Source organism: Pyxicephalus adspersus, chromosome 10 (assembly GCF_032062135.1).
Source record: "Pyxicephalus adspersus chromosome 10, UCB_Pads_2.0, whole genome shotgun sequence".
NCBI lineage: Eukaryota > Metazoa > Chordata > Amphibia > Anura > Pyxicephalidae > Pyxicephalus > Pyxicephalus adspersus.
In genome coordinates, this window is record NC_092867.1 from 19,621,358 (window position 1) to 19,648,732 (window position 27,375).

At 39.3% G+C, this 27,375-nt stretch overlaps 3 protein-coding genes across 4 annotated transcripts in view; 2 read left to right on the top strand and 1 right to left on the bottom strand.

The window, feature by feature from the left end:
* Nucleotides 1-3,937: 3,937 nt before the first annotated feature.
* On the top strand, nucleotides 3,938-15,905 carry TAF5 (TATA-box binding protein associated factor 5). Its single transcript, XM_072424530.1, has 11 exons — nucleotides 3,938-4,391; nucleotides 6,557-6,797; nucleotides 7,471-7,786; nucleotides 7,911-8,074; nucleotides 8,385-8,520; nucleotides 8,627-8,747; nucleotides 9,472-9,601; nucleotides 10,659-10,823; nucleotides 11,411-11,588; nucleotides 12,190-12,367; nucleotides 13,779-15,905. Exons 1-11 carry the CDS (start codon nucleotides 3,968-3,970, stop codon nucleotides 13,994-13,996), a joined length of 2,271 nt encoding a protein of 756 aa, XP_072280631.1. The 5' UTR covers nucleotides 3,938-3,967; the 3' UTR covers nucleotides 13,997-15,905.
* On the bottom strand, nucleotides 15,765-20,305 carry ATP5MK (ATP synthase membrane subunit k). Its single transcript, XM_072424533.1, has 4 exons — nucleotides 20,169-20,305; nucleotides 17,520-17,613; nucleotides 17,347-17,438; nucleotides 15,765-15,959 (listed from the first exon to the last, which is right to left on the bottom strand). The coding sequence occupies exons 2-3, from the start codon at nucleotides 17,601-17,603 to the stop codon at nucleotides 17,349-17,351; spliced, it is 174 nt and encodes a 57-aa protein (XP_072280634.1). The 5' UTR covers nucleotides 17,604-17,613; nucleotides 20,169-20,305; the 3' UTR covers nucleotides 15,765-15,959; nucleotides 17,347-17,348.
* Nucleotides 20,306-20,393: 88 nt separating this feature from the next.
* PDCD11 (programmed cell death 11) overlaps nucleotides 20,394-27,375 on the top strand; it is a 30,575-nt gene continuing 23,593 nt past the window's right edge. Inside the window, exons 1-8 of one of the 2 annotated variants that reach the window (XM_072424529.1) lie at nucleotides 20,394-20,453; nucleotides 22,292-22,403; nucleotides 23,020-23,154; nucleotides 24,135-24,302; nucleotides 24,460-24,621; nucleotides 25,238-25,361; nucleotides 26,067-26,248; nucleotides 26,332-26,439. In XM_072424529.1, the coding sequence (XP_072280630.1) occupies nucleotides 22,311-22,403; nucleotides 23,020-23,154; nucleotides 24,135-24,302; nucleotides 24,460-24,621; nucleotides 25,238-25,361; nucleotides 26,067-26,248; nucleotides 26,332-26,439 (972 nt within the window). In that variant the 5' untranslated portion in view covers nucleotides 20,394-20,453; nucleotides 22,292-22,310. Of the gene's footprint in view, nucleotides 20,505-22,291; nucleotides 22,404-23,019; nucleotides 23,155-24,134; nucleotides 24,303-24,459; nucleotides 24,622-25,237; nucleotides 25,362-26,066; nucleotides 26,249-26,331; nucleotides 26,440-27,375 lie in introns of both variants that reach the window. The other variant, XM_072424528.1, reaches the window with a different exon arrangement.

The window sequence follows — 27,375 nt, forward strand, 5'->3', positions numbered from 1 at the left end:
CAAATTATCAACATATGGAAGTAGGTATTTGGTCTACAAGTTGTATTCTAGTGTGTCTAAACTGGCCAGAAAGGAATAGTAAAAAGCTCAAGCTGCACATGCTGAGTGTCACTGCACATGCTGAGCTTCAATGTACAATAGAAGCTGCAGCAAGCCTGATAAATGATGCCCCATTTCCTAGCTGGAGGATATTCAGCATCACCTAGAGCAGTGATTGCCAACTTTAACATGGTGGACTCCTTGTAATAACTTTCAGGTCTTCAGGGAACCCCTGCTATATTACTACATCTAAACCTCACAGTATATTAGTGTGGTGGGCAGTAGGAAGAATTCCTGTTACATTGCTGGCCAGTGGGAAGAATGTCACACTTACAGATAGCCAAAATGATCCTTAGTGTCACTTAAACTGACCTGAGAGTCACAAACTACTCATGGCTCAAGGAACCCCCAGCAACCCCTGGAGACTTTATAACCAGGATCCTCAAGGATACTTTCTCCTGTGTTTAAAATATTGATTTTGGCATCTGGGGTCACCGCTTTTTCATAGCAAAATGGGACCTGGAACTTTGTATAACATTCTCAGATCAATGGGATTACCTTTTAAATTTTGGTCATAAGTCATCTATCAGTAACAACAGCCTAAATTGGCCTTGGACTGTATTAATCACATATGACTGTGGTAGGAACATGAGATTGTGAGCCCCTTTGAGGGACAGCTAGTGACACGACTATGGACTTTGTACAGCACTGCGTAATATGTCAGCACTGAATAATAATAAGTTTTGATTCACCACTCATTACTGCCCTGATTTATTCTCTATTGGGTGGCTGTGGGTAGTGGCTACATGTGGCGTCTCCCCCAAGGCAGCAGTTCACTGGCATGAGGAAGCAGTAAGTGTGCTGTCACCTTATTGCCAGTCTGAACACAGCCCCATCACAAAAACAACCAATTGCTGACATCAGGACTGAGAAATCCTAAGAAAAGTACTGAAAGATGTGTTCAGGGAGCTACATGCAGCAGCCTACCAACCCTCACACCAGCTGTGTTCTGCCCAATGATAATATTGTCTAAAATAAGGTGATATGTACTAATGTAAGTGTTAATGTCATGAAAACAGAAACATTAAAAAAAACATTAGCAGGTTGATGATAATAGAGGAGAAAAAAATGAAAGCAGAAAGTAAGCCAATAAAGATATAATGACACCAAACCTTTCACCAAAAAAAAAAAAAAAAATTCATAAAACGGTGATAATATAATAAATTGTCAAAATAAATAAATGCTGCTGCTTTTTAGGTGAAAATGATAAAATAGAATTATTATTAATATTATTGTTGTTATTAATAATAATATTTATAAACAGGATTTATAAAGCACCAACATATTACACAGCACTGTACATGAAATAGGGGTTGCAAATGTCAGACAGATACAGACAGTGACACAGGAGGAGGAGAGGGCCCTGCCCCGAAGAGCTTACAATCTAGAATTGTATAAAACGAGAATTTTAATTCAACCCCCTGCAAGTCTAGAAGTAATGCCACAGCTCCAATCTGATAGCTGGAGAAAGGACATTTAAAGGCGTGTCAGTGGGTTATACTTCACTTCAAGTGAGATTTGTAAGCTTTAACAAGTCTGTGTGGGTGTAAGACCACAGGTCAGAAGCAGGTCAGTTGGTCAACTGCAGGAGAAGGTGCAGCTGTCAATGAATTCTGACAGATCTCATCATTTCAAACTGATGCCATTTACAAAAGCCCAACGCCTACAGACATGTGCATTCACACAAATTGGGCCTGATTTATTAAAGCTTTCTAAGACCAGAAAAAATAAACGTTTCATATTCAGCTAATCTGGAATGGATCAGGTCTAAGATTGAAAACATTTTGATTTGTAAGAAATTCATTCCAAGTCTGCTGGATTCCCCAGGTTCTCTCATGATAGTCTATCTTTTCTGGTCTTGAAGAGCTTTAAAAAGTGAGGCCCATTATTGTATTGTGTATTGAATTAGTGCTGAACTAAATTGGCATGACTCATCTATCCGCTTTCAGCACAGGGCCCCACCAACTTTCTTTTTTTCCTTCTGTCAGTCATCTTGATTGGCTGAGACACAAAGACACAATAGAAGCCGAGATTGCTGGAATAACCTTGTAACCAAAGGTGATGCTGCAAATACACAGCTCAGCTTTGTCGCCACAAACCCGGAGCAATCAGGCAAGTAAGACGCATCATCATCGCACCACCTGTCCCTTTCTGCAAGAATGCCCTGACTGATAATACAAACACAAAACCAATATATAATGATGAAATGTCTGCTTAATATTAGGGAGGATCCCTTCTACCTTTACTGACACGGTGAATAGGAAACCTGGAGCTTCCAGGGATACAAATGTCACGATCCCAGCAGGCTTTGGGCTGCTCGTTGTGCTCATGCTTAATCTCAGGCATGCGCAAAAAAGGCTTGTAAAAAAGTACCGATCTCACACATGCACAGTGGGATCAACACTTTTTTTAGGATGACAATTTTTAGCATGAAACGTCACCCGATCCAGGGCCTGCTAAGTGTGAGATTGGGTGACAGAAGCAGAAGGAGAAAGAAGATGGTAGCTCTCGCTGGTTCCTCAGTGTAGGAAAGAAGAAGAAATCTGGGACGGTGCAGGACTGACTGGAATCAGATTGCAGAGGGATCAAGAGCTTTTTAAAATGAAAGTTCCACTTTAAAGAGGGGGTAAAGCCAAAAACGACCCAAAACAAAAAAAATACACTTACTGATTATAGCAGTCGATCCGTCTGGAGGTCTCTTCCATCGGGTACTGTGTCGTGCCGGCATCTGTCTTTGGGCCGGCTCTACGGGCGCCGCCATCTTCTCCTCTTGGTTTTTGTTCCTACGTCACCTGACCAAGGCAAGGTGCTCGGGCATGCGCAAAAGAAGCAGCCAATAGCCTCCCAGGATGCGTGACGTAGGTATCCCGGGAAGCTTTGCGCTCCCATTCATTCTCAAACACCTAGGCTAGGGGGTGTCAAACTCTGGCCCGTGGGCCAAATCTGGCCCTCAAGGTCCTTTTTTTTGGCCTCCAAAGAATCCCGAAAATGAACTACATCTGGCCCGCCTGCGTTACCACCTCACATCATCATTGTCAATACATGCAATACATAGACATTATTCCTGTACACCCATCATGTGACACAAAGCCTAGGCAATGATCACATGGTGCCTGACTACCAGAGGCATTGTGTTTGTTTCAATCCATTAGAGACTGCATAGGGTAATATTAAGTGTCAGACAAAATTGTGATGAGAGAGAATGAACACACAGCCTGCATAGATGGATAGAAATTAGTCTTTTCAACCCTAAAGTGTGTGCAGAGAGGTTTGTCTTTGTTAGTTATGGATGAAGTAGTAAACTTCCTCAAATTTTTCAATAAATTTCAAGTTTGGCCCCCGAAGTTTTTAATTTCGGCCCTCTGTGTATGAGTTTGACACCCCTGACCTAGGTGATCGAGAATTAGAGGTCAGTGCTGCAAAGGTTACCTTACATAAAAGGGTTATGTAAAGTGAAAATTCTGAGTTTAGGTACGCTTTAGGGCAAACTATTGAAAATGAATAAGCTTCCACCATGATATATTACCATGGCCACAAGAGCTAAATGGGCTCTCAGTGTTATTAAACTTTCTCTTACTTTCTGAAAGTGTCACTAAAGACAGGAAGTGAAGGAAGATAGCAGAAAAAAACATCCTCAGCCATTACTACTTTACAGAGTGAAATAAAGCAGTAACCATTGCACTCATTATGTAGTATAGTATGTGTTATGTGTCACGTGACAATCTACAAGACGAATATGATTGATGATTGCATTGCTGCCGGAAATGGAGATGCCAGGACTGTCGTTCTCAGGCTCCCGGAAGCCACAAGGACACCGCCTCTCTTGCCGTAAAATGCGACGTCGTAAAGAATAAACTCCCGCTGCAAGATGGCGGCGGTGCCAGATGAGGCGAGTACCTCGGTGAAGACGGAACCCGAGCTCCTGGAGGATGTTAAGAATGAGAGCCTGTCGGTGCCCGTCTCCGAAGAGCCGGTGCTGGGGAACGGTCATGGCGTCTCTCCGAAAGCCGCCAGTCCACCGGTGGCCCCGCTCACCACCCCGGAGGCTCCGGACCGGCAGACGCTGCTGGCCGTGCTGCAATTTCTCAAGAAAAGCAACTTGAAGGATTCCGCCGACATTCTCCGCCGGGAGTGCGGACTGCAGGAGGTGGAGGAGAGCCCGGCGCTCAGCCCCGGCGGACAGAACCTCAGCGGGGAGCTGGACGGGGAACACAGCCTGCTGAGCCGAGTCACCAGTGCCGCCATCTCCGTCACCGGGGGAGCCACCGGGCAGACCGGCACAGCGGGGAAAGGTGAGGAGAGGGATGCCGGGGGAGCGCGGGATGTATCAGATAGATCTATAGGGGGTCTGTGGAGGGGTCTATGCGACGTATAGGGGTCTATAGGAAGGTGGCCAGAATATTAGAAACACTCTGTGCACCTCTCAGCAGGGTGCAGGATATGTATGGGGGTAACAAATAATCCTCCGTGCCCCCCATCCATCATCACAGCCTCCTCTCTGCCCCTGGGATCCTCATACCTTTCCTATTGGTCTCATCCAGCACGGATAGGGCTTCCCTGCCTATTTATCCCACCAAGTCCATTCCCTGATCATTATTCTTGCAGATCACAGCTGTGATTTATAAATAAGAATGTACACTGTGCCTGGAGCCTGCTGCCCAATATGTGGCCCTTCAACAGTGTGCACCCCCGGGGCCCTGCAGCTATTATTCTGCTTTCTCAGGTCAATGATGAGAAAAGCTTTGGATACACTTCTGTTTAGTTTATTTTGCATCTTTTTGATCAATTGCTTTTATCTGTTGGGTTTTGCATATTATGTGTGACCCTCAAATTATGTGAGAGATTGGACTAGAGATCCCTTGATCAGGTAATCTGACCCTAAATGACCCAGCGTATTTCATCTTGCTGGTGAATGTGTATATATGTCCCCTCTTCCTGGTGAATGTGTATATATGACCCGTTCTCCTGGTGAATGTGTTTTTATTCCCCCGTCCTCCTGGTGTATAGTGCCAAATTGTTTTTAGTGATTTTGAAATGGTTCCTAGCAAAAAGAAATGCAGACATTGCACATTGTGGTGACCCTACATCAGACCCCTGACATGATTGGCAATTTGTCCCTATGTATTGGCGGTCATTGTAGGGTTTAGAGCTGATGTCTTTGGGAATGGAAGGGATACATTATATCCCATGCAGCAAGTATGTAATAATACATCTCCATACTATACAGTGATTCTATTTTATGAGGGCTGACAAAAGAATTTGTGGGAACAATGTTCTATTAGATTGTAAATCTTGTGATGATACGATAACTTTGATGCTGCTCCTCTGCTGCCTCCTCTGGGTACATTGATATTCCCATATTGGAATAAGGACATCCTGGTTGCTGCTTGTCTCTTTCTCTGTATGCTTTGCAATGTGAATCATTTATAACAATTATATAGCTGCTGTAGGGGAATACAGAGGAGGTTTCCTATTTGTATGAAGTATGCAACAGTCAGAATGTGTTGCGTGTTATTTCCCCCACCTACTAGATTGTAAGCTCTTCGGGGCAGGGTCCTCTCCTCCTGTGTCACTGTCTGTATCTGTCTGTCATTTGCAACCCCTATTTAATGTACAGCGCTGTGTAATATGATGGCGCTATAAAAATCCTGTTTAATATTAATAAAAGAATTGAAACTGAAAGCAGCAGATCTCATGAGCTGATTTTGCTATGAGGTTGCTTTGAAAACAATAGTTTTGCAAAGTACCAAATATATTTTAACGTTTTCTAGTATGGCTTCATAATGGCAGCAGTGTTGTATTAAAAACGGAGTGTTTATGTAACGGTATTATTGTAACGGGGGGACTTAATGCAAAATGTCCTTCAATTATTTAGATCCGTGTTTCCCAACCAGGGTTCCATGGAATCATAGGGTTTTCTAGAGATTGCTAGGGGTTCCTTGAACAATTTGTATGTCTTAGGTCATTTACCACTGTTACAAAGGATTATCTATAAGGATGGCATTTTGACCACTACACTGATGTATTGTGAGCTTTGGATATTGTTTTTATTGTCAGGAGTTCCCTAAGACCTAAAAGTTTAGAAGGCTGCTCTGGTAGCATTTATTAATCTGCTTCTGGGATTTTCCCATATATGTATGTTTAATTGAATTAATCTGTTGAGCTAGATAGTTGGCAGAATTTTCTCTCCATTGCATGACATATACAAGCTCAGCATGTGTATGCCAAGTAGTAGTATAACTTTTGTCTTGTTTGTTCGGGGTTCCCACTTCCTTAGCTTTGTCCATTCTTCCCAAGTAATAATTTTTTTTCCCCATTTATTAGACATTTAAATTTTATATTATAAGATGAATAATCCCAACAATTGCAAACCTCATATATATATATATATATATATATAGTCATGGTGCTTTACAATGCTGATTTTTTTTAAATGAAACTTTTTTTTTTTCTTTAGTTCTATTGAATAGTGGCCCGCAGGACCAGCCGGATGTCAGTGCGGTTCTATCTGCTTACACCCAGCAAGGAGATCCAGCTCTGTATGAGGAATATTACGGTGGCCTGAAACGATTCATTGAGTCAGTACTGGATTGTCATCGTGCAGAGCTTTCTCAGTTATTCTACCCACTCTTTGTGCACATGTATTTGGAGCTGGTCTACAATCAACATGAAAATGAAGCCAAATCTTTCTTTGACAAGTAAGCAATGTTTCTTAAATACAAACACATTCCTTTAGGGGAGTGGTCCCCAACCTTTTGCAGGTTGCAGACCACTAAATGCGTGGACTCTGGAGTGCACATTTTTAGGGAGCCATGTGTCACTCAAAGGGCAAGAAACTTCCCCCATAGTGACGCCAGAACCCATCCACTCTCCTGTCGCAGGTTCTGAGACACAACCTGCCCTTTGCCCTGAGCCTGTGATGTCTCCGGAAGACGTGGTCCACGGCCCTGGCTGGTGTGCCCCCCTAAAGCGGAGTCCTCCTCTTGACCCCACTGCAACGGCCAGAGCCACGGCCCACTAGTGGGCCACGTATCAGGGGTTGGTGACCTCTGCTTTAGCTTGTAGAATGATGTGCTTACCGGCAGTAGTTGTGGCTGTAAGCTAGAGTCAATCCAGGAACACCTACTCCACCACTCCCAGAATGAAAGACTTCACCTGTTCAGATTCTTGCACAGGTACCAGGAAAAGCTTTATTGCTGGTGATTTTGATTACGTCATTGGCAATAAAAAAATTGAGTTCTGCAAAATGTAACTATTTCAGATTATAATGCAGTGGTTTAAATGGGCAAAGGGACCTTAAGGAAGGAAGGCTGAATGATTCTAAAGTTTAACTTTAAATGTGTATCTAACATGTTGTTATTTCTATTTAAGATTTCATGGAGACCAGGAATGTTACTATGAGGATGACCTCCGCATTTTAGCCAGCCTCACCAAGAAGGAGCACATGAAAGGCAATGAAACCATGTTAGACTTTCGAACAAGCAAGTTTGTACTAAGAATATCCCGGGACTCCTATCAGCTGCTTAAGCGCCATTTACAGGAGAGGCAGAACAATCAGATATGGAGCATAGTACAGGAACACTTGTACATTGATATTTTTGATGGCATGCCACGTAGCAAACAACAAATAGATGCCATGGTGGGCAGCTTGTCTGGGGAAGCCAAGCGTGAAGCAAACAAAGTTAAGGTGTGTATATCACATAGAATACATATAATATACACAAACATACACACACCAAGCCTTTGGTGATGAATATGCCTGGGTAGAAGCTAATGATAAATAAATCTGATCTAATTGTAAATATTTGCAGGTGTTCTTTGGTCTTTTGAAAGAACCAGAGATTGAAGTCCCTTTGGATGATGAAGATGAGGAAGGAGAAAATGAAGAAGGAAAGCCAAAGAAAAAGAAACCAAAAAAAGATAGCATTGGCTCGAAAAGCAAGAAACAGGACCCTAATGCACCACCTCAGAACAGGTAGGTAAATGTATGTTTGAGCAGAAAGAATGTAATCATTTTTAAAGAGGAAGCGAACCTCCCTTATTTTACTTGACACAATAGTCATGTCACAGAAAACCACATGACATATATTATGTTGTTTATCTGTCAGCAATAAAGAGTAAAGCACACAGATAGGTAAAACTTCTTCCTTAGATTTATTTTTTCATTGTATTTGTATTTTTTTATTCAGTTCTGTGATTTGCACAACCCTATTACACCCTATATATCTCAGGTGGATGACATCCCTTACAGTTAAAATTTTCTGACTGTCTTTTATGTTGTTTAGGATTCCTCTCCCCGAGCTAAAGGATTCTGACAAACTTGATAAGATTATGATTATGAAGGAAGCTGCCAAACGGGTTCGCCTTGGCCCTGATTCACTCCCCTCAATCTGTTTTTACACATTCCTTAATGCTTACCAGGTAGGTAATCTTCCTTAAAATGCCATGCTCTTGGATTACTGAAACTTTGTTTTAGCTATACACTTATGCACTGTTCAGCTGTAAAAACGGTCTTTGGCTTCTGCAGGGTTTGACCGCAGTGGATGTTACAGATGATTCCAGCATGATCGCAGGAGGATTTGCAGATTCTACTGTGCGCGTGTGGAGTTTAACGCCCAAAAAATTACGAAGTGTCAAAAGCACATCTGGTAATTTTTTTTCTTTTTTGGTAACGTGCAATGTTTAACATTATTATTTTTATTACTAATCTTGTGCATTGAGTTCTTTTTTTAAACATGCTTCATAGATCTTATTCAACTAGTCTCAAATTGTTTAATGCAATGCTAAATTATTAAATCTGGGTAAATGGGGATGATTTAGTTTACTTCTCAACTAATATTTTACATATTTTTGAATGAATTGGCTTATTGGCTTATTGTGTTGGATCGCAATTCAGCAACTGCCACCTGCCTACAATTTCTTCCCACCCAGCTTCAAAAAGAAATTTGGGTTGAATAGTGTTGCACCTTCTTGCACACCTGGCACAAATACTAAATCATTTCACTCCCTTAGTCTGTCCTTACTGTCTGCACAAAAATCCAACCTGCTGCTCACTGGCTGAGTGGTGCAGTGCTATTATAGGTAATTCTTGGAGTGCCAGGTGATGACTCTTCCCATTTTGTCATGTACTCTGTAGCGTACACTCATGTCTGCTGCAGACCCACACCATGCTGCTTCTCAAATATTTTAATACTAGAACATTTGTTTATTCAGATCTTCAAATTAAGTTTGTTGAAGCAAGAGCAAAGGATTGGCAGTGCAGTCTCTCTATCAAACTAAAAGTGCTCTGGGAATCCTTTGCCTTGCATTAAATGTTTATTGTCAGTTTTACAAACTGAAATCAGTTTAAAATAATAAACCAATCTTCTTCAGATCTCAGCTTAATAGACAAAGAATCGGATGATGTTCTAGAAAGAATTATGGATGAAAAGACAGCAAGCGAGATGAAGGTTTTATATGGCCACAGCGGGCCAGTCTATGCAACCAGCTTCAGTCCAGACAGGTGGGAAATTGTATTCTTTTCATAGTTACTAGGGATATGTACATTCATGGTTGACAAATTATCCATGTACAGAATCTCATAAGGAAGTCCATGACTCAATTTAGGAATGCTACTGGCTCATTCGGACACCTTCCCTGTTTTATCATTTCTCTTTTCTTATATGTTCTGTATCTATAGTACAGTTTGCTATCCATTTTATGTGGCAGTGTGCATTAATTTCTGTATTGTACAATTTTGAAAAACCTGTAACTTAAAGCTCTTCAGATGGTAAAAGTTTAATCTGCATCTGGCAAGTGTCTAATGTTGACTACAATTTCTGTATGAAAAGGTCCCAGGTTCGAATCTCGGCCAGGACTCTATCTGTATGGAGTTTGCAGGTTCTCCCTGTGTTTGCATGGGTTTCCTCCTTCATTCCAAAAACATGCAGTTAGGTTAATTGGCTTTCCCCAAAATGACCTTAGTCTGTAATAAAGACATATGACCGAGGTAGGGACAGCTGTCTGGAGGACAGCTAGTGACTTTAGACTATGGACTGTAAAGCACTGCGTAAAATGTCAGCACTATATAAATACTGAATAATAATACATTTACCAGCTTGCTGGGAGAATGTGCCATTTTCCAATATGCCTTCAAAAACACAGTGGGAAATCAGCAAAACTTTTTGCAAGTCTGACTTTTTTCATGTGTGTGTCTGGTGGAGAAGTTGGATTGTTTACTAATAAGCTTGTTGGCAACATATATTGTAAACATTTATCCCAGTGTTTGGTTTGTCAGATATTTGCAGATATATGCAAACAAAGCCTCTGTGTGCTTTTGCACCTTTTTTTATTGGTATGTTTTAAAGCAAGTAGTACTAGGTCATTTTACTTTTAGAAAATCTCTTGACAGGTGTTAATAAATCTTTTGAGGGATTTCATATTGCTCAAATTTTAAGTGATTTAAGTTACAGGAATATATACTTGTAGTAGTTCACTTCCCATAGACATGTATCTACAGTATAATTCAGCCAGTTGTGGTAAGCTGATTTTTTGATTATTCTTCATTTTTATATCTTTAGGAATTACTTATTATCTTGCTCAGAAGATGGCACTGTCCGTTTATGGAGTCTTCAGACATTCACCTGCTTGGTGGCATACAAAGGGCATAACTACCCAGTGTGGGATGCTCAGTTCTCTCCATATGGATATTACTTTGTGTCTGGAGGCCATGACAGAATTGCTCGGTAAATGTCTAACTTTATCATTCCAGGTAGTCCCTGAGTTAGACATCCGACATACGGACGATTCCTAGCTACGAACATGGGTTTCCTGCTCACTCGTGTGCAGGACATAGGCTTGATGGGGGAGGGGTCATTTGCATGATTTGCAGAAGAAATCTTTTGCTAAACACAGCTGAGGTTGTAGGTGATCTCATTTGCAACCTCTTGTAACTCTTTAATGAGCAAGACAAACTCTGCAGTTTCTTTTTGCATATCAAAGCTTGCTCCAGAAGTTAATTAATGTCTAGGCTCCATAAAGTTTTTTTTTTTTTTTTTTCTTGCTTTGTTTGTGATTAACTCACAGTGAGGATTTTATACAGTAACTGACACCTCACTGCCTAATATTATGTTGAGACAAACATCTGTCCTAATTGCATTTATTAAAATAATGTACCTGTTCTTACCTACACACAAATATAGACTTTAGGTTTGTCCTTAAGTTCAATCTCCTGTTTAACCCGGGGACTACATGTACTTGTATCTTTTTTTTCTTAAAGTTAGCACTGCCTTGGTTATATGTTACATTTTTTTTATTGTGATGTCTTTTACAGCTTATGGGCAACAGACCATTACCAGCCTTTACGTATATTTGCTGGCCATCTTGCAGATGTTATATGTACTCGCTTTCATCCCAACTCTAACTACGTAGCTACTGGCTCAACAGACAGAACAGTCAGATTATGGGATGTCCTAAATGGAAATTGTGTAAGGATTTTCACCGGACACAAGGTAAGAATAGATCATAGTGAGTTGTGTGGTGTTTTTTTTTTTTTTTTTTCCTTTGTTTTGGCTTTGCACAATTGGTAACAAAATTACTTCGTATTACTTCATATGTTTTATAACGGTTATTTAGACGGTCTCTAAAGTCTTATTTTGACTGGTGTGACTGATTATTACTATAGCCTAAAGTACATCTAACCCCCTGAAAACACAACTTTCCAGTCCTTACATGAGCTGTCTCTAAGTAAACCTGGGGGGAAAAAAATTCTGTCCCAGGGTGGCTCTCCTGATTTGGACATCAATCATGTTATTTAGTAGTGTATAGATAATGGCTTGGAAATAAGAATACAGCTCTGCGTGTTTTCAGTTCAGCTCACAGGAAGTGGTGACTATTTTACTACTGTATTTCTCACTAGTTCAACAAGTATTTTTTTGTACTTGCTGAAAATGTTTACTCTTTTGGTTTAGATATGTTATTAAAGAACAATGAAGTAGTCAACTGAATCCGAATTCCATAGGCCTTTATAGTTTCTATATTTAGGGAAACTGTAAATTTGAAACTAAATATTAATATATGTTTTTCATAATTTTCCTTTCTTCCCCTATGCAGGGACCAATTCACGTCTTGGCGTTTAGTCCAAATGGAAAGTTCTTAGCTAGTGGGGGCACCGACGGCAGAGTCTTGCTTTGGGATGTTGGCCACGGTTTAATGGTTGGAGAATTAAAGGGTCACACTAACACAATCTATGCACTTAAGTTTAGCCGTGATGGAGAGGTTTTAGCATCAGGTATGTCTATAAAGTATTATTGTTATTTACCAGTATTTATATAGCGCAAACATATTATGCAGCACTGTACATTTTTTAGGGATTTTATTATAATTGCAATGTGGATTTGCAAAAAAAATTCTATTCTATAGTTTTGCAGTTGCTCAACTTTTGTTTTTATTTTGCTTTTTTTTGGTTTACATTTTGGATTACTGATAGGTAGAGCATTAATATGGGGGCTGTGGGTGTAGTTATTTCAGTTTAGATTTAAAAACATGGAGTTATGTTATATACATTTTTTTTTTTTTTGGTAAGACCAAATATTGTGGGTTGATTGGTGGGTTCTTAGCTATTTACCATATATGCCCGAGTATAAGCTACCTTTTTTCAGCACCCAAAATGTGCTCAAAAAGTTACCCTCGGCTTATACACTAGTCAGGTGCATGGGTTCCTCCACAAAAGCACCCGATCCTGCAGCACGTCCAAGGGTTTCCGTCCCCTGATGACAATGTCATCAGGCTGCAGTGGAAATACGCTGGCCGCATAAGCCAGAAAGATGGCGGGGGTAAGCCAGAGTTACAGCAGCTACAGGCCTGTGCCAAATTCAAAAGTACACAAAACATAAGAAAAACCCACTTACCTTGTTCCGTTGACATCCCCCAGCTTCCTGCTGGTCCCCACAGCTCCTCCAGACACCTCTTCTTTATTCTGTCCTCATCCACCGAATGCAGAGACGATCTCCGGGGTTTCCTGGTGACGTCAGTGCCGGAGGAGCGTGGGAAATTATCAAATAATTTTGTATTGGATTCAACACAAAATAGCTCTATTGTGTCCAATACAAAGAAATAATTGAATATATATATATATATATGATAAATGCTACTGTACATGTATATTACATGTTTAACTATTTTTTAACAGATTTATGTGTTTTTTTTTTTTTTGTTTTTTTTTTTTTTTAAAGTTTATGAAATGTTGGACATATTTCAGTGAGTTATGCGTAAGAAATATAGGCCTACAATGTAAAATAAATTTCCATGCAAAAAAAGTAACGCTTTTTGTGTGGAAATATGGAGACAATTAGAACGCTAGGGCACTACAGTGGTTGAATGCAGTACCGCTTTCAGACACTTTTTTCGGACAGAATCCTTCCGCCAGGGAGGTTAAGAGAATTTAGTGGTTTGGTACAGTAAGTAGTATACCTACCTAACCACTAAATTCTCATTATGTTATTTTTTTTTACCAATTTTTGGTATTTTGAATATTGAAACTTGCTAGTAGCTGTAGCACTTCCCACCCTCGGCTTATACTCGAGTTAATCAATTTTTCCTGTTTTTCAAGGTAAAAATAGGTACCTCAACTTATACGGTATATGCCCTCTAGCTTTCTGTTGGAAAAGTAACACTGTTTTTTCTCTTTTTTTTCTACCTAGGTTCTATGGATAATACTGTTAGTTTGTGGGATGCAGTAAAAGCCTTTGAAGACTTAGAAACCGATGACTTTACAAGTGCTACAGGACATTTAACTTTAAATGAAAATTCACAAGAGCTACTCCTTGGTTCCTATATGACAAAATCAACTCCAGTTATTCATCTTCATTTCACTCGACGAAACCTTCTCATGGCTGCTGGAGCTTACGGCCCACAATGAACAACTGCACTTTCTTGCTGATGCAAAAAAAAAAAAAATCTTCCGTCTGATTCTCGACTGTCCAATCCTGGGCCGAGACTATGTTATGCAATGTTACCAAATGGGATTCTGATGTCAATTTTATTGCAAGACTTGCATTCTCCACACTGCCTTGTTTATGCCCTAGACTGACTAAACAAAACAAGAGGCATTGAAAACAAATGCAAAACTGGTGCTGTGTGCATTTGACATTTATAGATTAAGCACTAAGTGCTTGTATTTATGTAAAGAACAGTTTATGCTTCAGCATTTGTCCATAAAATTTCAGAAGTTAGAGATTAATATTGTAGTGGTGTGTTGGCTAGAGCCCATCAGTTGGTGTGTTCTCTTCCCATGCAGCAGTGCTGATCATTGGGACCTAAAACATGGCATTCTTCTGTACCTGGATGTAAAACTTACTTTTGAGTGGGGCTTTCCCTGCACTGTAAGGATTACATTGTTACTGTCATCTTTGGTATTGGGGAAAAAGCTCTTTTACTTACATTACCTTGTAGATTGTGCCTCTGTGCAATCAATCCTCTTCTTTATCAATAGTAAGCACTCTGATAAACCAGGATAAGTATTTCTGCATTATCAGGGTGCTTTCTCAATGTGGTGTTTTAGTGGGAACAAGAAAGTTCCACCTGCCCTGGGATTATGTAGAAAGCTGCTGTTCATGGTACTCTAGATGAAAAGCTGTATTTTTCTTGCAAAGATAGTTTTGTCTTTTCTCTAGGTTCAGATATTTCTATAGCCAGAGCATAATGAAAACATGCATTTTCATCCTGCCTGGTGCACATATTGGCTTAAAAGTTGCCAGAAACATGGGTCACCTTGTTTTAGGTTCAGTGGGAATAGAAGATAGGCTGGAACCTTTACATGATCCGGGTGGGTATAGCTTTAGGTGTTCAAGAACATCTTCAGCGATAGCTTCTCATAAGGACCAGTAATAGTAATAAGTGGGTAGGTTTAAGTGATTTAATTGTTGCCTTTTAAAGCAAACCTTGCAAAGGAGGCTAAAGGGTTATTAAGATGTGTGTGTTTAACATCTAAGTGTTTGTGGGTGTGACTCAAATATAGAGTGGTGGCGAATCAATCCTTTTAAATAAGCATGACTCTGGAAGATGGATTGGTTTATTATGTGCCCCTAATGTGCTTCCCCCCACCTCACCCACCCTCAGTTTAGTGATTTTAGAATTCATTTTAAGTTGCAGATATGCAGATACTTCAGGTCTGCACTCCCTTACATGCTTGAGCCTCTTGACCTTTATCCATTGTACACTTCTATTTTTTTCTTAAATTTTAATGTGAAGCAGAACACTCAGGAATTCATATTGTTTGTCTGCATTGTAATTCCCTTAATTGATGTAGTGTCTGTCCACAAACACTTCATTGGTTTCAAAATTAGCCTTTTGTGATAACTTCAGTTTATTTCCCAATGTGTAGCTAGAATCTTATTTCTGTTCTCATAGTAAACTTTGTGTTCATGGCTTCTTAAATGTGTATGGACAATACAGTGCAAGGAGGAACTGTTTTTTACCCTATCCACAGAAACTGCCTAATGACACTTGTGGATTAGTCTACTCGATTTGTTGATGTGTGCTATTGTTCACGTTTTTGTTTTTTCACTGTGTTCACAACTAAAGCCCATTTTTTTACTACCTCCAAGTAGAAACAGTCTAAGCTGGTTCATAGGAATGCTGGAGCAATAAACAGATGTTTAGCCTTCTACAAAAGTCAAAAGCAGAAATTCTTCTGAAACGTTAAGTTTATTTAATCATATACCTCCAACAAAACTGTTGAACATAAACAGCATGGCAGGATGTCATTGCCTCCTTTTTGTACAGTTTTTTTTATAACTAGACATTTTGTAAATAAACAGTTACAAATACATGTGTACTTTTATGATGAATGTTTGAGAAGAGATCAATCTGAGTCTTGGGTCCTGGAGATGAGAAAAAGGAAACATTTTATGATGTATACAAAGCATAACAGACAACACAATTCCTTTTAAATGGAGCACATTCTTCCTTAAAGGACTTTATCAGTTCTGTATTAATCCATATGTGTACACAAATAATTTTTTTTCCTACACCAGTTATTCTGTGGAAAACAAGACGGCTGAATAAAAAAAAAAAAAAAAACATAGCTAAGTATAAATTTATTTTAACATGATCTTTACTAAACTGTGCTGGAGGGTATTTCTTTTACATTCTAACTAAATCTACACTATTTTCTCAGTCTGACAAGTAACCTTTTCAGCCTGGTTCATGCGAAGGTGTGGGGAAAAATACTTCACTCATACATCCAGACTCATGAAGTCCTGACATCAATGCCCTTGTAGGCTGAACCGTCAGAGGGGTTTGAGTTGGGAAATGCAAAGTTAACTTTCCACTTTGTTGGATAGCTCCAAGACTTTTCTAGAGCTGCCCCAGCTCTTTGGAATGGTCTTCCTCATCCTATTTGCTCATTTGAAAGAGCACTCAAAACCAATTTTTTTTTTCTTCCAAACTTGCATACCCATCTTCTATCTTTTGAAACCATCACTACTTCCCACCACCACATATCTCCCCTCCTATTGTGTGATACTTCCCACACCTCCTGGATTGTAAGCTCTTTGGGGCAGGGTCCACTTTCTGTACTATTGGTCTGTCATTTGCAACCCCTATTTAATGTACAGCGCTACATATTATGTTGGTGCTATATAAATCCTGTTTAATAATTAACTCCACATGCTCAACCTCATGTTATTCTATTACATGGTACATTCTCATCACAGGACTGACTGCATAAATTATATCCATTCAGAACAAGCTCATTGTAGGCTTTAAAAAGAAAAAAAAAACTGCATTTTAAGGCCTAATTTTAGCAACAGCTGAAGGGCTGCTTAAGTTTGCCATGCACACTGATTTTATGGGACTAAATCAAACCCGTGCTTTACCCATGCAAGGGGTGAAGGAAAAATAATAAATAGGTTATAACCCCCAGCTGCTTTACTTAAAGCTACTACAAACATGAAAAAAGCAAAGCAGTGTTTAGGGGTATTAAGGCTAGGGGAGCACAATAACAAATGTGATGAAAAGCCAAGACCCCACTGACATGGCTGGCTCTTCGATGGAGAGAACTCGCACAGCAGCCCACATTTTAGGAATAGGATAAACATTTTAGGGCACTGTGTGTGTATCCGAGAGGAGCATAAAGCAGCTTTCCACTATGGGATAGTATAGTTTAGATTTGTATTTTATTTGAAAGTGCGCTCCCTCCAATTACAGACGGCACTTTATTACATGCAAAGAATATAGACAATCCTTTTCTATATACAAGACACTTACCTTTATTGCTCAGTTACAGCCTTTTGCTTCTTAGGTCTTAATTTAAAAAAAAGGACAATTCCAGCTATTGCTCCATATGTGGCTAGCACATACTGAAAGAAAGAAAAAAAAATGTGTGTGAAATGAGGTTGATGCAAAGACATTTATCATACTTATTTAATTTTGTTACTCACATTCCTCCTGCCAACCATAGTGTAGGAATTGAAGTATTTTTTAAAGCCGGTGAAGTGGTACTCTCCAGATTCGTGTCCTGCCATGTTCTATTCCCTAAACAGGAAAAAGAAAAAAAAAATGTGAACTTGAGGTTGTCTTTCTGAATACAATTCCAATACAGCATTTGCTGACAATTAGTGAATAATAATATATATTGGTAAAAATCAAGCTATTTCTGATCAACTGATCAATCTGAAAAACTGGCCATTGTTCAAAATAACCATCTCGACTGCCTGCATATGGCAAATGTCCTTATGTCTTTTTTTTATTTTTTTATGGGCATTGTACAGGACATATCCATGTAGGGAAAAACAAATGTATGAAGAAGGGCTGCCAACAGGACACTATACAGGAGCAGATTGACTGCTTCCTTTTAAGCTCATACCCAGACATGTATGATCTTCTATAACATTCTTTCATTCACAGCCTCTTTAAAAGCAACGACTAAAATAGGAGACTCTGCCCAATACATGACTATTGATTCAGCCATGGAAAGGGGATTAAACTTCAGTTGGGATGAGGGTTTGTTATTGCCAGAACAGCTGTAGGGCCTTGTTGGATGGCCTTTGAATTGTTATCAAGTCAAGACACCTCTGAATTCTGTGAAAGGTGACTTGCAGTTGAACTCCTTATGACCTATGAATTCTCAAAGACTTGTATGGGTATTGCAAAACCCATTTGAAGCAAGTAACACTGCCACTTTTTTTTTTTTTATTATTATTATCGAGCACCACAGTAGCTCAGTGGTTAGCACTTTGGCCTTTGCAGGGTCCAAGGTTGGAATCTCGGCCAGGACACTAACTGCATGGAGTCTGCAGGTTCTCCCTGTGTTTGTGTGGGTTTCCTCCCACATTCCAAAAACATGCAGGTAGGGGAATTGGCTTCCCCTTAAAATTGACCTTAGACTGTGATGACATATGACTCAGGTAGGGACATTAGATTGTGAGCTCCTTTGAGGGACAGACTAGTGACATGACTATGGAAAGCGCTGCGTAATATGACGGCTATACATAATGCAAGGCTGACAATAGCAGAAGTATCAACGCAAACCTGTTTCTTTGCCCTAAATTGGTCCTGAATGTAAAACTAATAGAGCAATCCTAACAAAGCAAACACTCCTAAACCCCAATGTGCTCAGTGCCCAAAACTAAAGACATCAATTATTAAAGATACCTGAAGGTCAGCACAAGATAGAACCTCAAGACAAACAATATTAGAAGGTGGAAATAAAAACCCTGGAAACGTGGTTATTTTTATTTTTATTTTTAGTACAAGAAAAACAAACAAAAGGATCCTAAAGAACTTTCCTACAAACAAGTGACTTGGGTAGAAAAGGTGGCAGAGAAGAGTGACCCTGACCATATAGCAGACTTGTATTCTTCTCTGGCGAGTTACAAGCTTGCTCAGCTCATGGCCAATGCCCTGGTAGATGAATCCTGAAAACCATGAGGATGGTCTTCAGATCTTTGCAATGAAATATCTAGAAGTGTGACTTTCTGTCCTACGTGTCCTTTACTTGTTCAGGAAAATGCATGCCATATGAAAAAGAAGATAGGGTTAAGTCACATGTTTTGAGATTTTTTGGGTCAAAATATGCAGCACTGCACCATTAATATTATTACACAGTATTTATATAGTGCCAACATATTACGCAGCGCTGTACAAAGCCCCTGGTCATGTCACTAGCTGTCGTTCAAAGGAGCTCACAATCTAATGTCCCTACCTCAGTTATATGTCTTTAAGGTCAATTTGGGAGGAAGCCAATTAACCTAACTGCAGGTTTTTGGAATGTGGGAGGAAAACAGAGTACCCGGAGGAAACCCACACAAACATAGGGAGAGCCGGCAAACTCCATGCAGATAGTGTGCTGGCTGAGATTGAGCCTGGGACCTAGTGCTGCAAAGGTCAGAGTGCTAACCACTGAGCCACCATCATAACAGATTTGAAGGAATGATGGATAGCAACTCCTTGGCAGCAATGTCAATAAAAGCAATGATGGAAAAAAAACTATGTGCCAATTTATATAAAATAAATTAAACCAGATGGCATTGACACGCCTGAGGCAACAAATAAACGAATAAAGGCAATGCACTTGTCTGAATAGGTGCGATGAAGGTCTGCAGGGTACTAGAGGTCACCCCTCAGGACATCTACACTGACTTTCCTGTATAATTTAGCAGTATTTGCTCCTTTTTAGATGCACCATTATATAAAAAGATAGATTTCTTCCTATATTTTTAATAAAACCACTTGTGACCGGTCTCATATTAGTAACACAGTTCAGATGGTATTGTAATCCAGGGGCCCTGCCAGACGGCACAGCCAGGTCAAGGAGTCACATGGAGTGTGGGGGAAAATTATTGATTGGGTCACCCCAGGCATGGTGGGCCCCTGAATGCTGCAAGGTTACATAAACCAGAATATCAGTCAAATAAATATCTGCAATGCTGAAAGCCAATCAATGCTTGGTTTCTGGTGAATATATCCCAGGAAGATTCGCGCAGCGAACATGGAAGGTCAGCTTCCTTCAATATAAAGAAATGGCTGATCAGTAAACGCAACCTTTGTAACCCCGTATATGACAACCTTGCACCCACTGGACTACTCACTTCTCTTCCCGTACAACGATGTGCTCCGTGCCCTTCACCAGCTACTACTGCGCCCGCTGTCCCGGCCTCTGGCTTTCAAGACAGCGACGCTTATCATTGGATGACCTGGCTGTCTGTCATACCATTCTGAGCTGTTATTGGCTGGAAAAATACCTCGATCTCCAAGCCTGAGAAGGTCATTCGAGCGACGTACCCGCGTAACTGTACTTCCTGTTACGTAATCAAGCGTAGAGTTTGCTTCCGGGTGAAGTGCCAGGCTTACACACGTGGGTATGATCTCTACATGTGAGTAATTGATTGGGGAGATCGCGGTGCTTTTTATACCTGGTAGTTGAGGCGAGTATTATTTAGAAGCTCTGTTGTTGCTGCACCAAAAACGAAGTGTACGATAGAGTAAAGGCGAACATTATAGCCTTATAACCGTGATCTCTTCCTGTCTCCTAGATTGTAAGCTCCTCGGAACAGGGTCCTCTCCAACCCCTGTGTAATTTGCAACTCCCTATTTATTTTACCGTGCTAAGTAATATGTTGGCGCTATATCAATACTGTTTATTAATAATAATAACATAGACTTATAACAGTGATCTGTTCCTATCCATAACAAGCACTCTGCTAACATTTAGGTTCTTTATGATTCACTCCCTTCATTCTAATCTAAATTAAATGTCTCCTGGAAGTTGGAATATGAATGGTAATGCAGAGAATGGAAGGTACTGTAAATACGTCTATTAGCTTGCCACATGTTTTAGGTTTTTAATCTTCAGAGAACTACACAGATCCCAGACTAAAAAGCAACTTTCTGAGGTTGAAGTATTTTGGTGTTTGCTAACTTCAGATTTGTCCCGTAAAGCGTACCTAAGTCCTTGATTGGGTCCTGCGCTGTCTTGGAATTCTCTTTGGTCCCAGGGCTGAGGCAGCGCCAGGTGCCGCCATCTTCGTCTGTCTATATCACTTGTGGGCGCCAGGCCTAGTGTGAAGAAGGAAAAATGCCAATCTCACTGCTCTTACGTGAGATTATTTCTTTCCTCTCAATGTAGGAAAATGCCCATTCTGCCATGGCACTAAAGACAGAAGGGGACGGGCTTCACTCTTCACTTCTACTATTTTTTGATCTACCTATTTATTTTTATTGCAGCAGTGTGTCAGCAAAATTAGGCAAAAACCTTTTTCTGACATTGGTCATAAGTGTCTGCTTCTTTTTTTTTTCCAGTACAACAGGTTAACTTTAAAGTGTGTCTAAATACATTTTTTAAAACTGAAAGTGTACCTAAACTCAACATTTTTACTTTACATAGAAGGGTAGACAACCCTTCTATGTAAAGTAAAAATGTTAATGTTAGAAAAAACAAAAAAAAACGCAGCACCCCCTCTTTTAAGTCTTGGTTGCTGTGGCGATCAAGATTTATTGGGAGTGCAGAGCCTCCCGGGATACCTACGTCATGCATCTCAGGAGTCTCTGGCTACTCGTTCTGCGCAGGCCCTAATTTCTGGCTTACGCAGAAGGAGCATGTTTTCCTTCTAGGAGAAAGAGATGCCAATCTCATAGATGCGCAGTCAGATCGGCTCTATTTTTTTCCCCTTCACAGAGGCTACGTCACCTGATCTCGCACCTGCGCAGTGCGAGATCGGGTGACAAAGAGAAAAGGCCAAAGATGGTGCTGGGATGAAGAAGAATTCCAGGACGACGTGGGACCATATTGTTAAAAGGACCAGCCCTATCAAGGGACCTGCCAGATTAAAGGTGTAAGGGTAATTTTTTTGTTTTTAGTTTAGTTCCGCTTTAAGAGGACTCAGGAGATGGACTTTCCAGGAAATGTCTGATTCCCTATGTGAAGATGTTATTCTGTCAGCTTCTGCTTCTTTTGCAGGCACACGTTTTTCCCAATTTGTTTGGTAATTACAGGGTTAAGTAGTGGAAATGCTTTCCTTTGGATATAGATTGCTGTTTTATTTTGTTTTGTTTTCATGTTAAAATATTTGAAGCTGATCATAAACAGCCTACTATATATAAACAATGTATCCAATTTATTTTGGCAGCTTTTCTGTTTAGGAACAATATCCTGCAACCATGAAACACTTTTATGTTTTCTGTCTCACTTATTAATCTAATTTTTTTTATGCAGATACACAAAAATAAAGAAAATGGAGGAGTGTTTCCCTCGTGGGGGGACCCTAAAAAAGTCTGAGGATACAGCTAATAAAAAGAGGCTTAGAGAGGATGACAACTTGTTTTCTGTAAGTACCTGATTTGCTTAAAGTAAAAATCATTGAAAGAGTTTTCTGCTTTTTGGGCCAACTCAACACTATTTTGTTCTGAAAGGTTCCAGAAAATGGTTGCTTAGAACTTTTCATTTTATCTTAAACAATTACATCCATATCAAAACTGTCTTGTTGTGTTACCTTTTGCATTAATTGAGGTGCAAGTCACTTCTTTACCGTGTAACATCATATAAGGATCAATAGTAGATGATATTCAGTTCAGCTAGTAATCTCATCTGTGAGCCAGCTGGTTTTAAAATTGGATCCTGGCTGTAATGTAAAAAAAAAATGATTGAGGCAGTTGTACAATCATCCAGGTCATATTTACTAATCGTCCATGTCTTGGGGACACAGAATTTCGAGGCTTGGCATATTTGGTATCTATTAAGTCTCATCATATATATTTTCCCAAAAATGTATTTTAAAAAAAATGGAAAAAATGTTTTGCTGAAAAAAAAAGTTTTACCTAGATTTCACACAACATAGAATCTTTCAAGTTGCAAGGAATCTTTCATTTTGCAAGTTCTAGTTGCACTGTTCATACCGCGCATTTTTTTTTAGCTTTGTTAATGCATTCACTGGTTTAATATAGACTTTCCATGAAGAGGAGGAGGATGACTCTATTAGAAAGAAAAAGAAGAAAGAACTGAAAGAAACTTCCAAGGGACCCCAGTATGAACAGACCCCGTTTGCAAAAGTGAAAACGGTAGAGCTGCTGAGGTTTCAGGTTTGTCACCTTTATAATATAATAATTTATATGTATATATACTATACTTTAAAAATAAAAAATGCTAGCTAGCAGGTTCTTTGTTTGTCAATGTCCCTTCTACAACTGAAAAACTTAACTGCCTGTTCATATTCTTTTCTGTGATGTGCATGTTAGTGTAGTGTGCGAGTTAGTGTAGCATGCCGGGCTGGAATAGCATCCTGCGCACATCCATGGAGTTACCCCATTCTGGCTTGTTCTGTCCATTCAAGGTGGCTGAAGATCCTGAACCTGGGAGAGGACCAGGTGAAGATGCTAGTACCTGTGAACAAGCAAGGAGAAGTGAGTGTACCTAAAGCGTACCTCAACTCAATTTTCTGTTTGGTATTTTTTTTAAGTGCAACACGCTTTAAAAAAAAAAAAAAAAAGTGCTGCCCCGCCCCCCCAATTCTCGATTGCCTAGGCAATAGAGAATGAATCGGAGCACAAAGCCTCCCGGTATACCTACGTCACGCATCCTGGGAGGCTCTCTTGGGTGCTCCTGCTGCGCATGCCCGAGATGCCCTTTCGTCAAAAGGGAAAAAAAATTTCCGATCTCAGACATGCGCAAGGGGATCAGCAAGTTTTTTTCCCGCATCTACGTCAAGCGTGCTGATCTGAAGACGGATGCCAGGACGACGCTGGACCCAATGGAAGAGACCTCCGGACCGATCGACTGCTCTGTGTAATTGAAGGGTAAGTGTATTTTTTTTTTTCGGTTTGGGTGAGGTTTTCTTCCTCTTTTAAACTGAGTATAGCAAATACATTTTTTTATTTTTCATTGCAAAAAAGAAACAACCTGTTCCCCTTGCAAGAAAAAAACCTGCTTGCTTGCAAAAGTTCAAATGTGTTTTAAAATTTCTGATGTAACTTTGTCTGTGTGTTCATACTTTGATTGCCTCACAAGAACATGAACTTAGTCTTTCATGAATAATAATAGAAATCTTTCACTTCCCATTCAGGACCTCAGTGTTGGGATGTTGTTTCTTGGATGCATCAGAGAAGTCAAGGATTTTGAACTGGTTATAAGCTTGCCCTACAATCTCATAGGCTTTGTTCAAGCAACTAATATCTGTGAGGCGTACACGAAATTGCTTACGGAGCAAGTTGAAAAAGACAAGCCTCTAGAGGTAAGCTTTCTTTTTAGATAACCTTAGTTATTCATTAGTTTATCATCCAGAAACATTTACTTCTTTTTCATTTGGACTGTTGTGCATGTTCATATTTCAAGTTTCTTCTTTTATTCCTTTTTTAATTCAAAAACGTATTTTGTGTTTGTTTGGACAGGGTCTAATACCTCTTTCTGACTTGTATTCACCGGGAATGCTGGTTAGATGTGCCGTTAGCAATTTGGAGATGACATCTAGTGGTTTTAATAGCATCAAATTGTCCTTAAACCCAAAACTCGTCAATGTGGATCTCACTCCATCTTCTCTGCACACAGGCATGGTATGTCTTGATAGTATTAATTGTTTGAAATATTTTATTAGCATATTTACGTCTGAATTTTGGCTACACAATCAGTGTAGGTATATGCAGGTTAACATATTTGAGCAGTTTTTGCACAAATGGTATTGTTTATATGGAGGGCTATATTGTACTGTAAAATGGGTCTTCCTAAAAATATTTATCTTTGCGATGCTTTAAAAGATGTAACAAAAACTTGTTTAAAAGGTACAGACCTTGCCTGTATCAGCCCCTTACAGCTTGCTTTTTGGAGATTAAGTTCAACTTTTTGCATTTCTGATACAGCATAAAAAAATGTCAATGGCTTCTAACATTACCAATCTGTATTAAAAATTAAAAATAAAAAGTTTTGGCAGAGTTGTATTCAATTAAGTTAAAATCTGGCTAAAGCAGCTCCATTGTACAAACTTGACTATAGTTCCTTTCTCTTTATGTATAATAAATGTGAAAACAAAAAAGCATTGCTTGAATAGGGTAAAACGCTGTGCCAGTTAATTGATATTTGCATGGTATTATGTAGCATACATATGTTTTTATACTTGTAGTGTATATGTATAGTTTTTATAGTTGTAGTGTGACATGTTATATGTTTCCTTAGCACCTCACAGGTCTTGTGTCTAGTGTGGAAGACCACGGCTATCTGATTGATTTAGGAATTGGTGGGACTAAAGCTTTCCTACCCCGACAGAAGGCTGAAATTTATATAACCCAAACAAACAAAGGTGAGCCATTTCTACTTAAATGCACATAACTTATTTGCTGATGTTGTGGCAAGTAATAGATGAATGTTATTTATTGCTTTCATTACAATTTCTGTAGGATAAATTCAAAAATACAATTAATTTAGTTTGCCTAAAATATACATCAAAGATTCCTACGTGTCTACAGTGCACTGCACGATTTGTCCTTCATATCAACAGCTTACCACAGAAAGTGAAGGAATATTACCCCCAAGGGGTTTACATACAGTGTAACAAACCTGACGGTGGTACCATGTACAGCAGTCCTATTTAAAGTAGTACCTGCAATAGAGGGGAATTGCACATGCCTCTCTCGACCCATGTCTCCTACCTTATTTTACTCATAGTATATAGATGGTCTTACACAAAGTCATTGGTATTTTCACCATAATAATGTGTTATTTACAGAAGTGGAGTGAGTGATAAGGTGAATCTAATAAATGTTATAATTTATACAGGTTGCCTATTAAATAATCTCACTCTTCCCTGTGTTGTGGCTTATTACAGCTTCATTTAACTATCTTTCCATCATAGTAGAACCATATAGCCATTATTCCTTACCCTTAGCCATGTCCTAACATGTGGTGTGTGTCTATAGGTCACATCGAATCTTGAATCAGTTATGTGTAATTGTTTTGGCTGTACTTCTTTAGCTGTCCTAATGAAATATACCCTTCATTTCTACAGGAATTGCATTGAAAGTAGGGCAATATCTAAACTGTGTGATTGAAGAGGTGAAGAATAAAGGAAGAATCGTGCGTCTGACAGTAAACCAATCCGATGTGGTTGCAGCCATTGCCACAGATGAACAAAAATGGACTTTAAATAACTTGCTGCCGGGCTTAGTGGTAAATGCCCAGATTCAAAAGGTAGGGATTCCCAAACCTCGCTGTTCAATGTCATAGATACCTGGGCTTCTTCGGTTATTCACAATTGTCCATTCTTATTACAGATTTTCAGTGACCATATCACTTTATCATTCTTGTCATCCTACACGGGAGTAGTGGATTTCTTGCATTTGGAACCTAAGAAAGCTGGCCTGTACCAGAAGGATCAGTTAGTAAGTATCCAAAATATTTTGTATGATATTGTTTTCAGAACATGAAAAAAGACCTGTATGATATAAAATAGGTGATATTTCATACACTTCCCATCCTTTTTCCATAAACCCCCATTCCTTCACAAGTTGGGTGCAGTTCAGGAGCTTGCCCTGCTTTTGCATACTTGTGGGTCAAATATGGCAATAGAAGCCCAGGTTGTACATTTTGACATGCTTGTGGCACTTTTTGGACTCTTACATTATATAATCCATTTGGAGCCATTAAAGGAAAAAAGAGCTGTAGCTTTTCCAAAGTCCAAGGCTGCAATCCACAGTGTTTGGAAACAAATGCAAAGCATGCTTCTTTGCTGACTGCATGCATTATCACACTTTTGTTTTAGGCTATATTCACATCATGACAATTTTGTCTGATCTGTGTTTTATTGAAATGAATTAAAACCTTTTGTGTATGTTAAAATGTTAATGTTAAAGTGTAATGCAAAGTGTATTTGATTGCGTTTTAAAATTTAAGGTAACCCACATTGGTGCGACCTGATATACTTTACAAGTTCTTTTAAGTTTCAATGTAAAAAAAAAATGCATATAAAAGTATGACTCTAGCCTTACAAGTTTGTTTAACCTCCCTAGCGGTTCGTTTCCTTCCAGTTTTTTATGTCTAAAAGCGGTACATTGTTTTTCATGAAAATTTATTTTACAGTATAATATAATAGTATGAGTATAATAACGTTTAAAACACAAAATCATTTAAAAACAATAAATTGAATAAATTAAAAAATCTATATATTTAAAAAAAAAAATACATATTATACTCATACTATTATATATACTGTAAAATAAATGTTCTTGAAAACAATGTACTGCTTTTACACATAAAAATCCAATGTATTGCATTCAATACAGTTATTTTGTATTGAATGCAATACAAATGGATTTTGA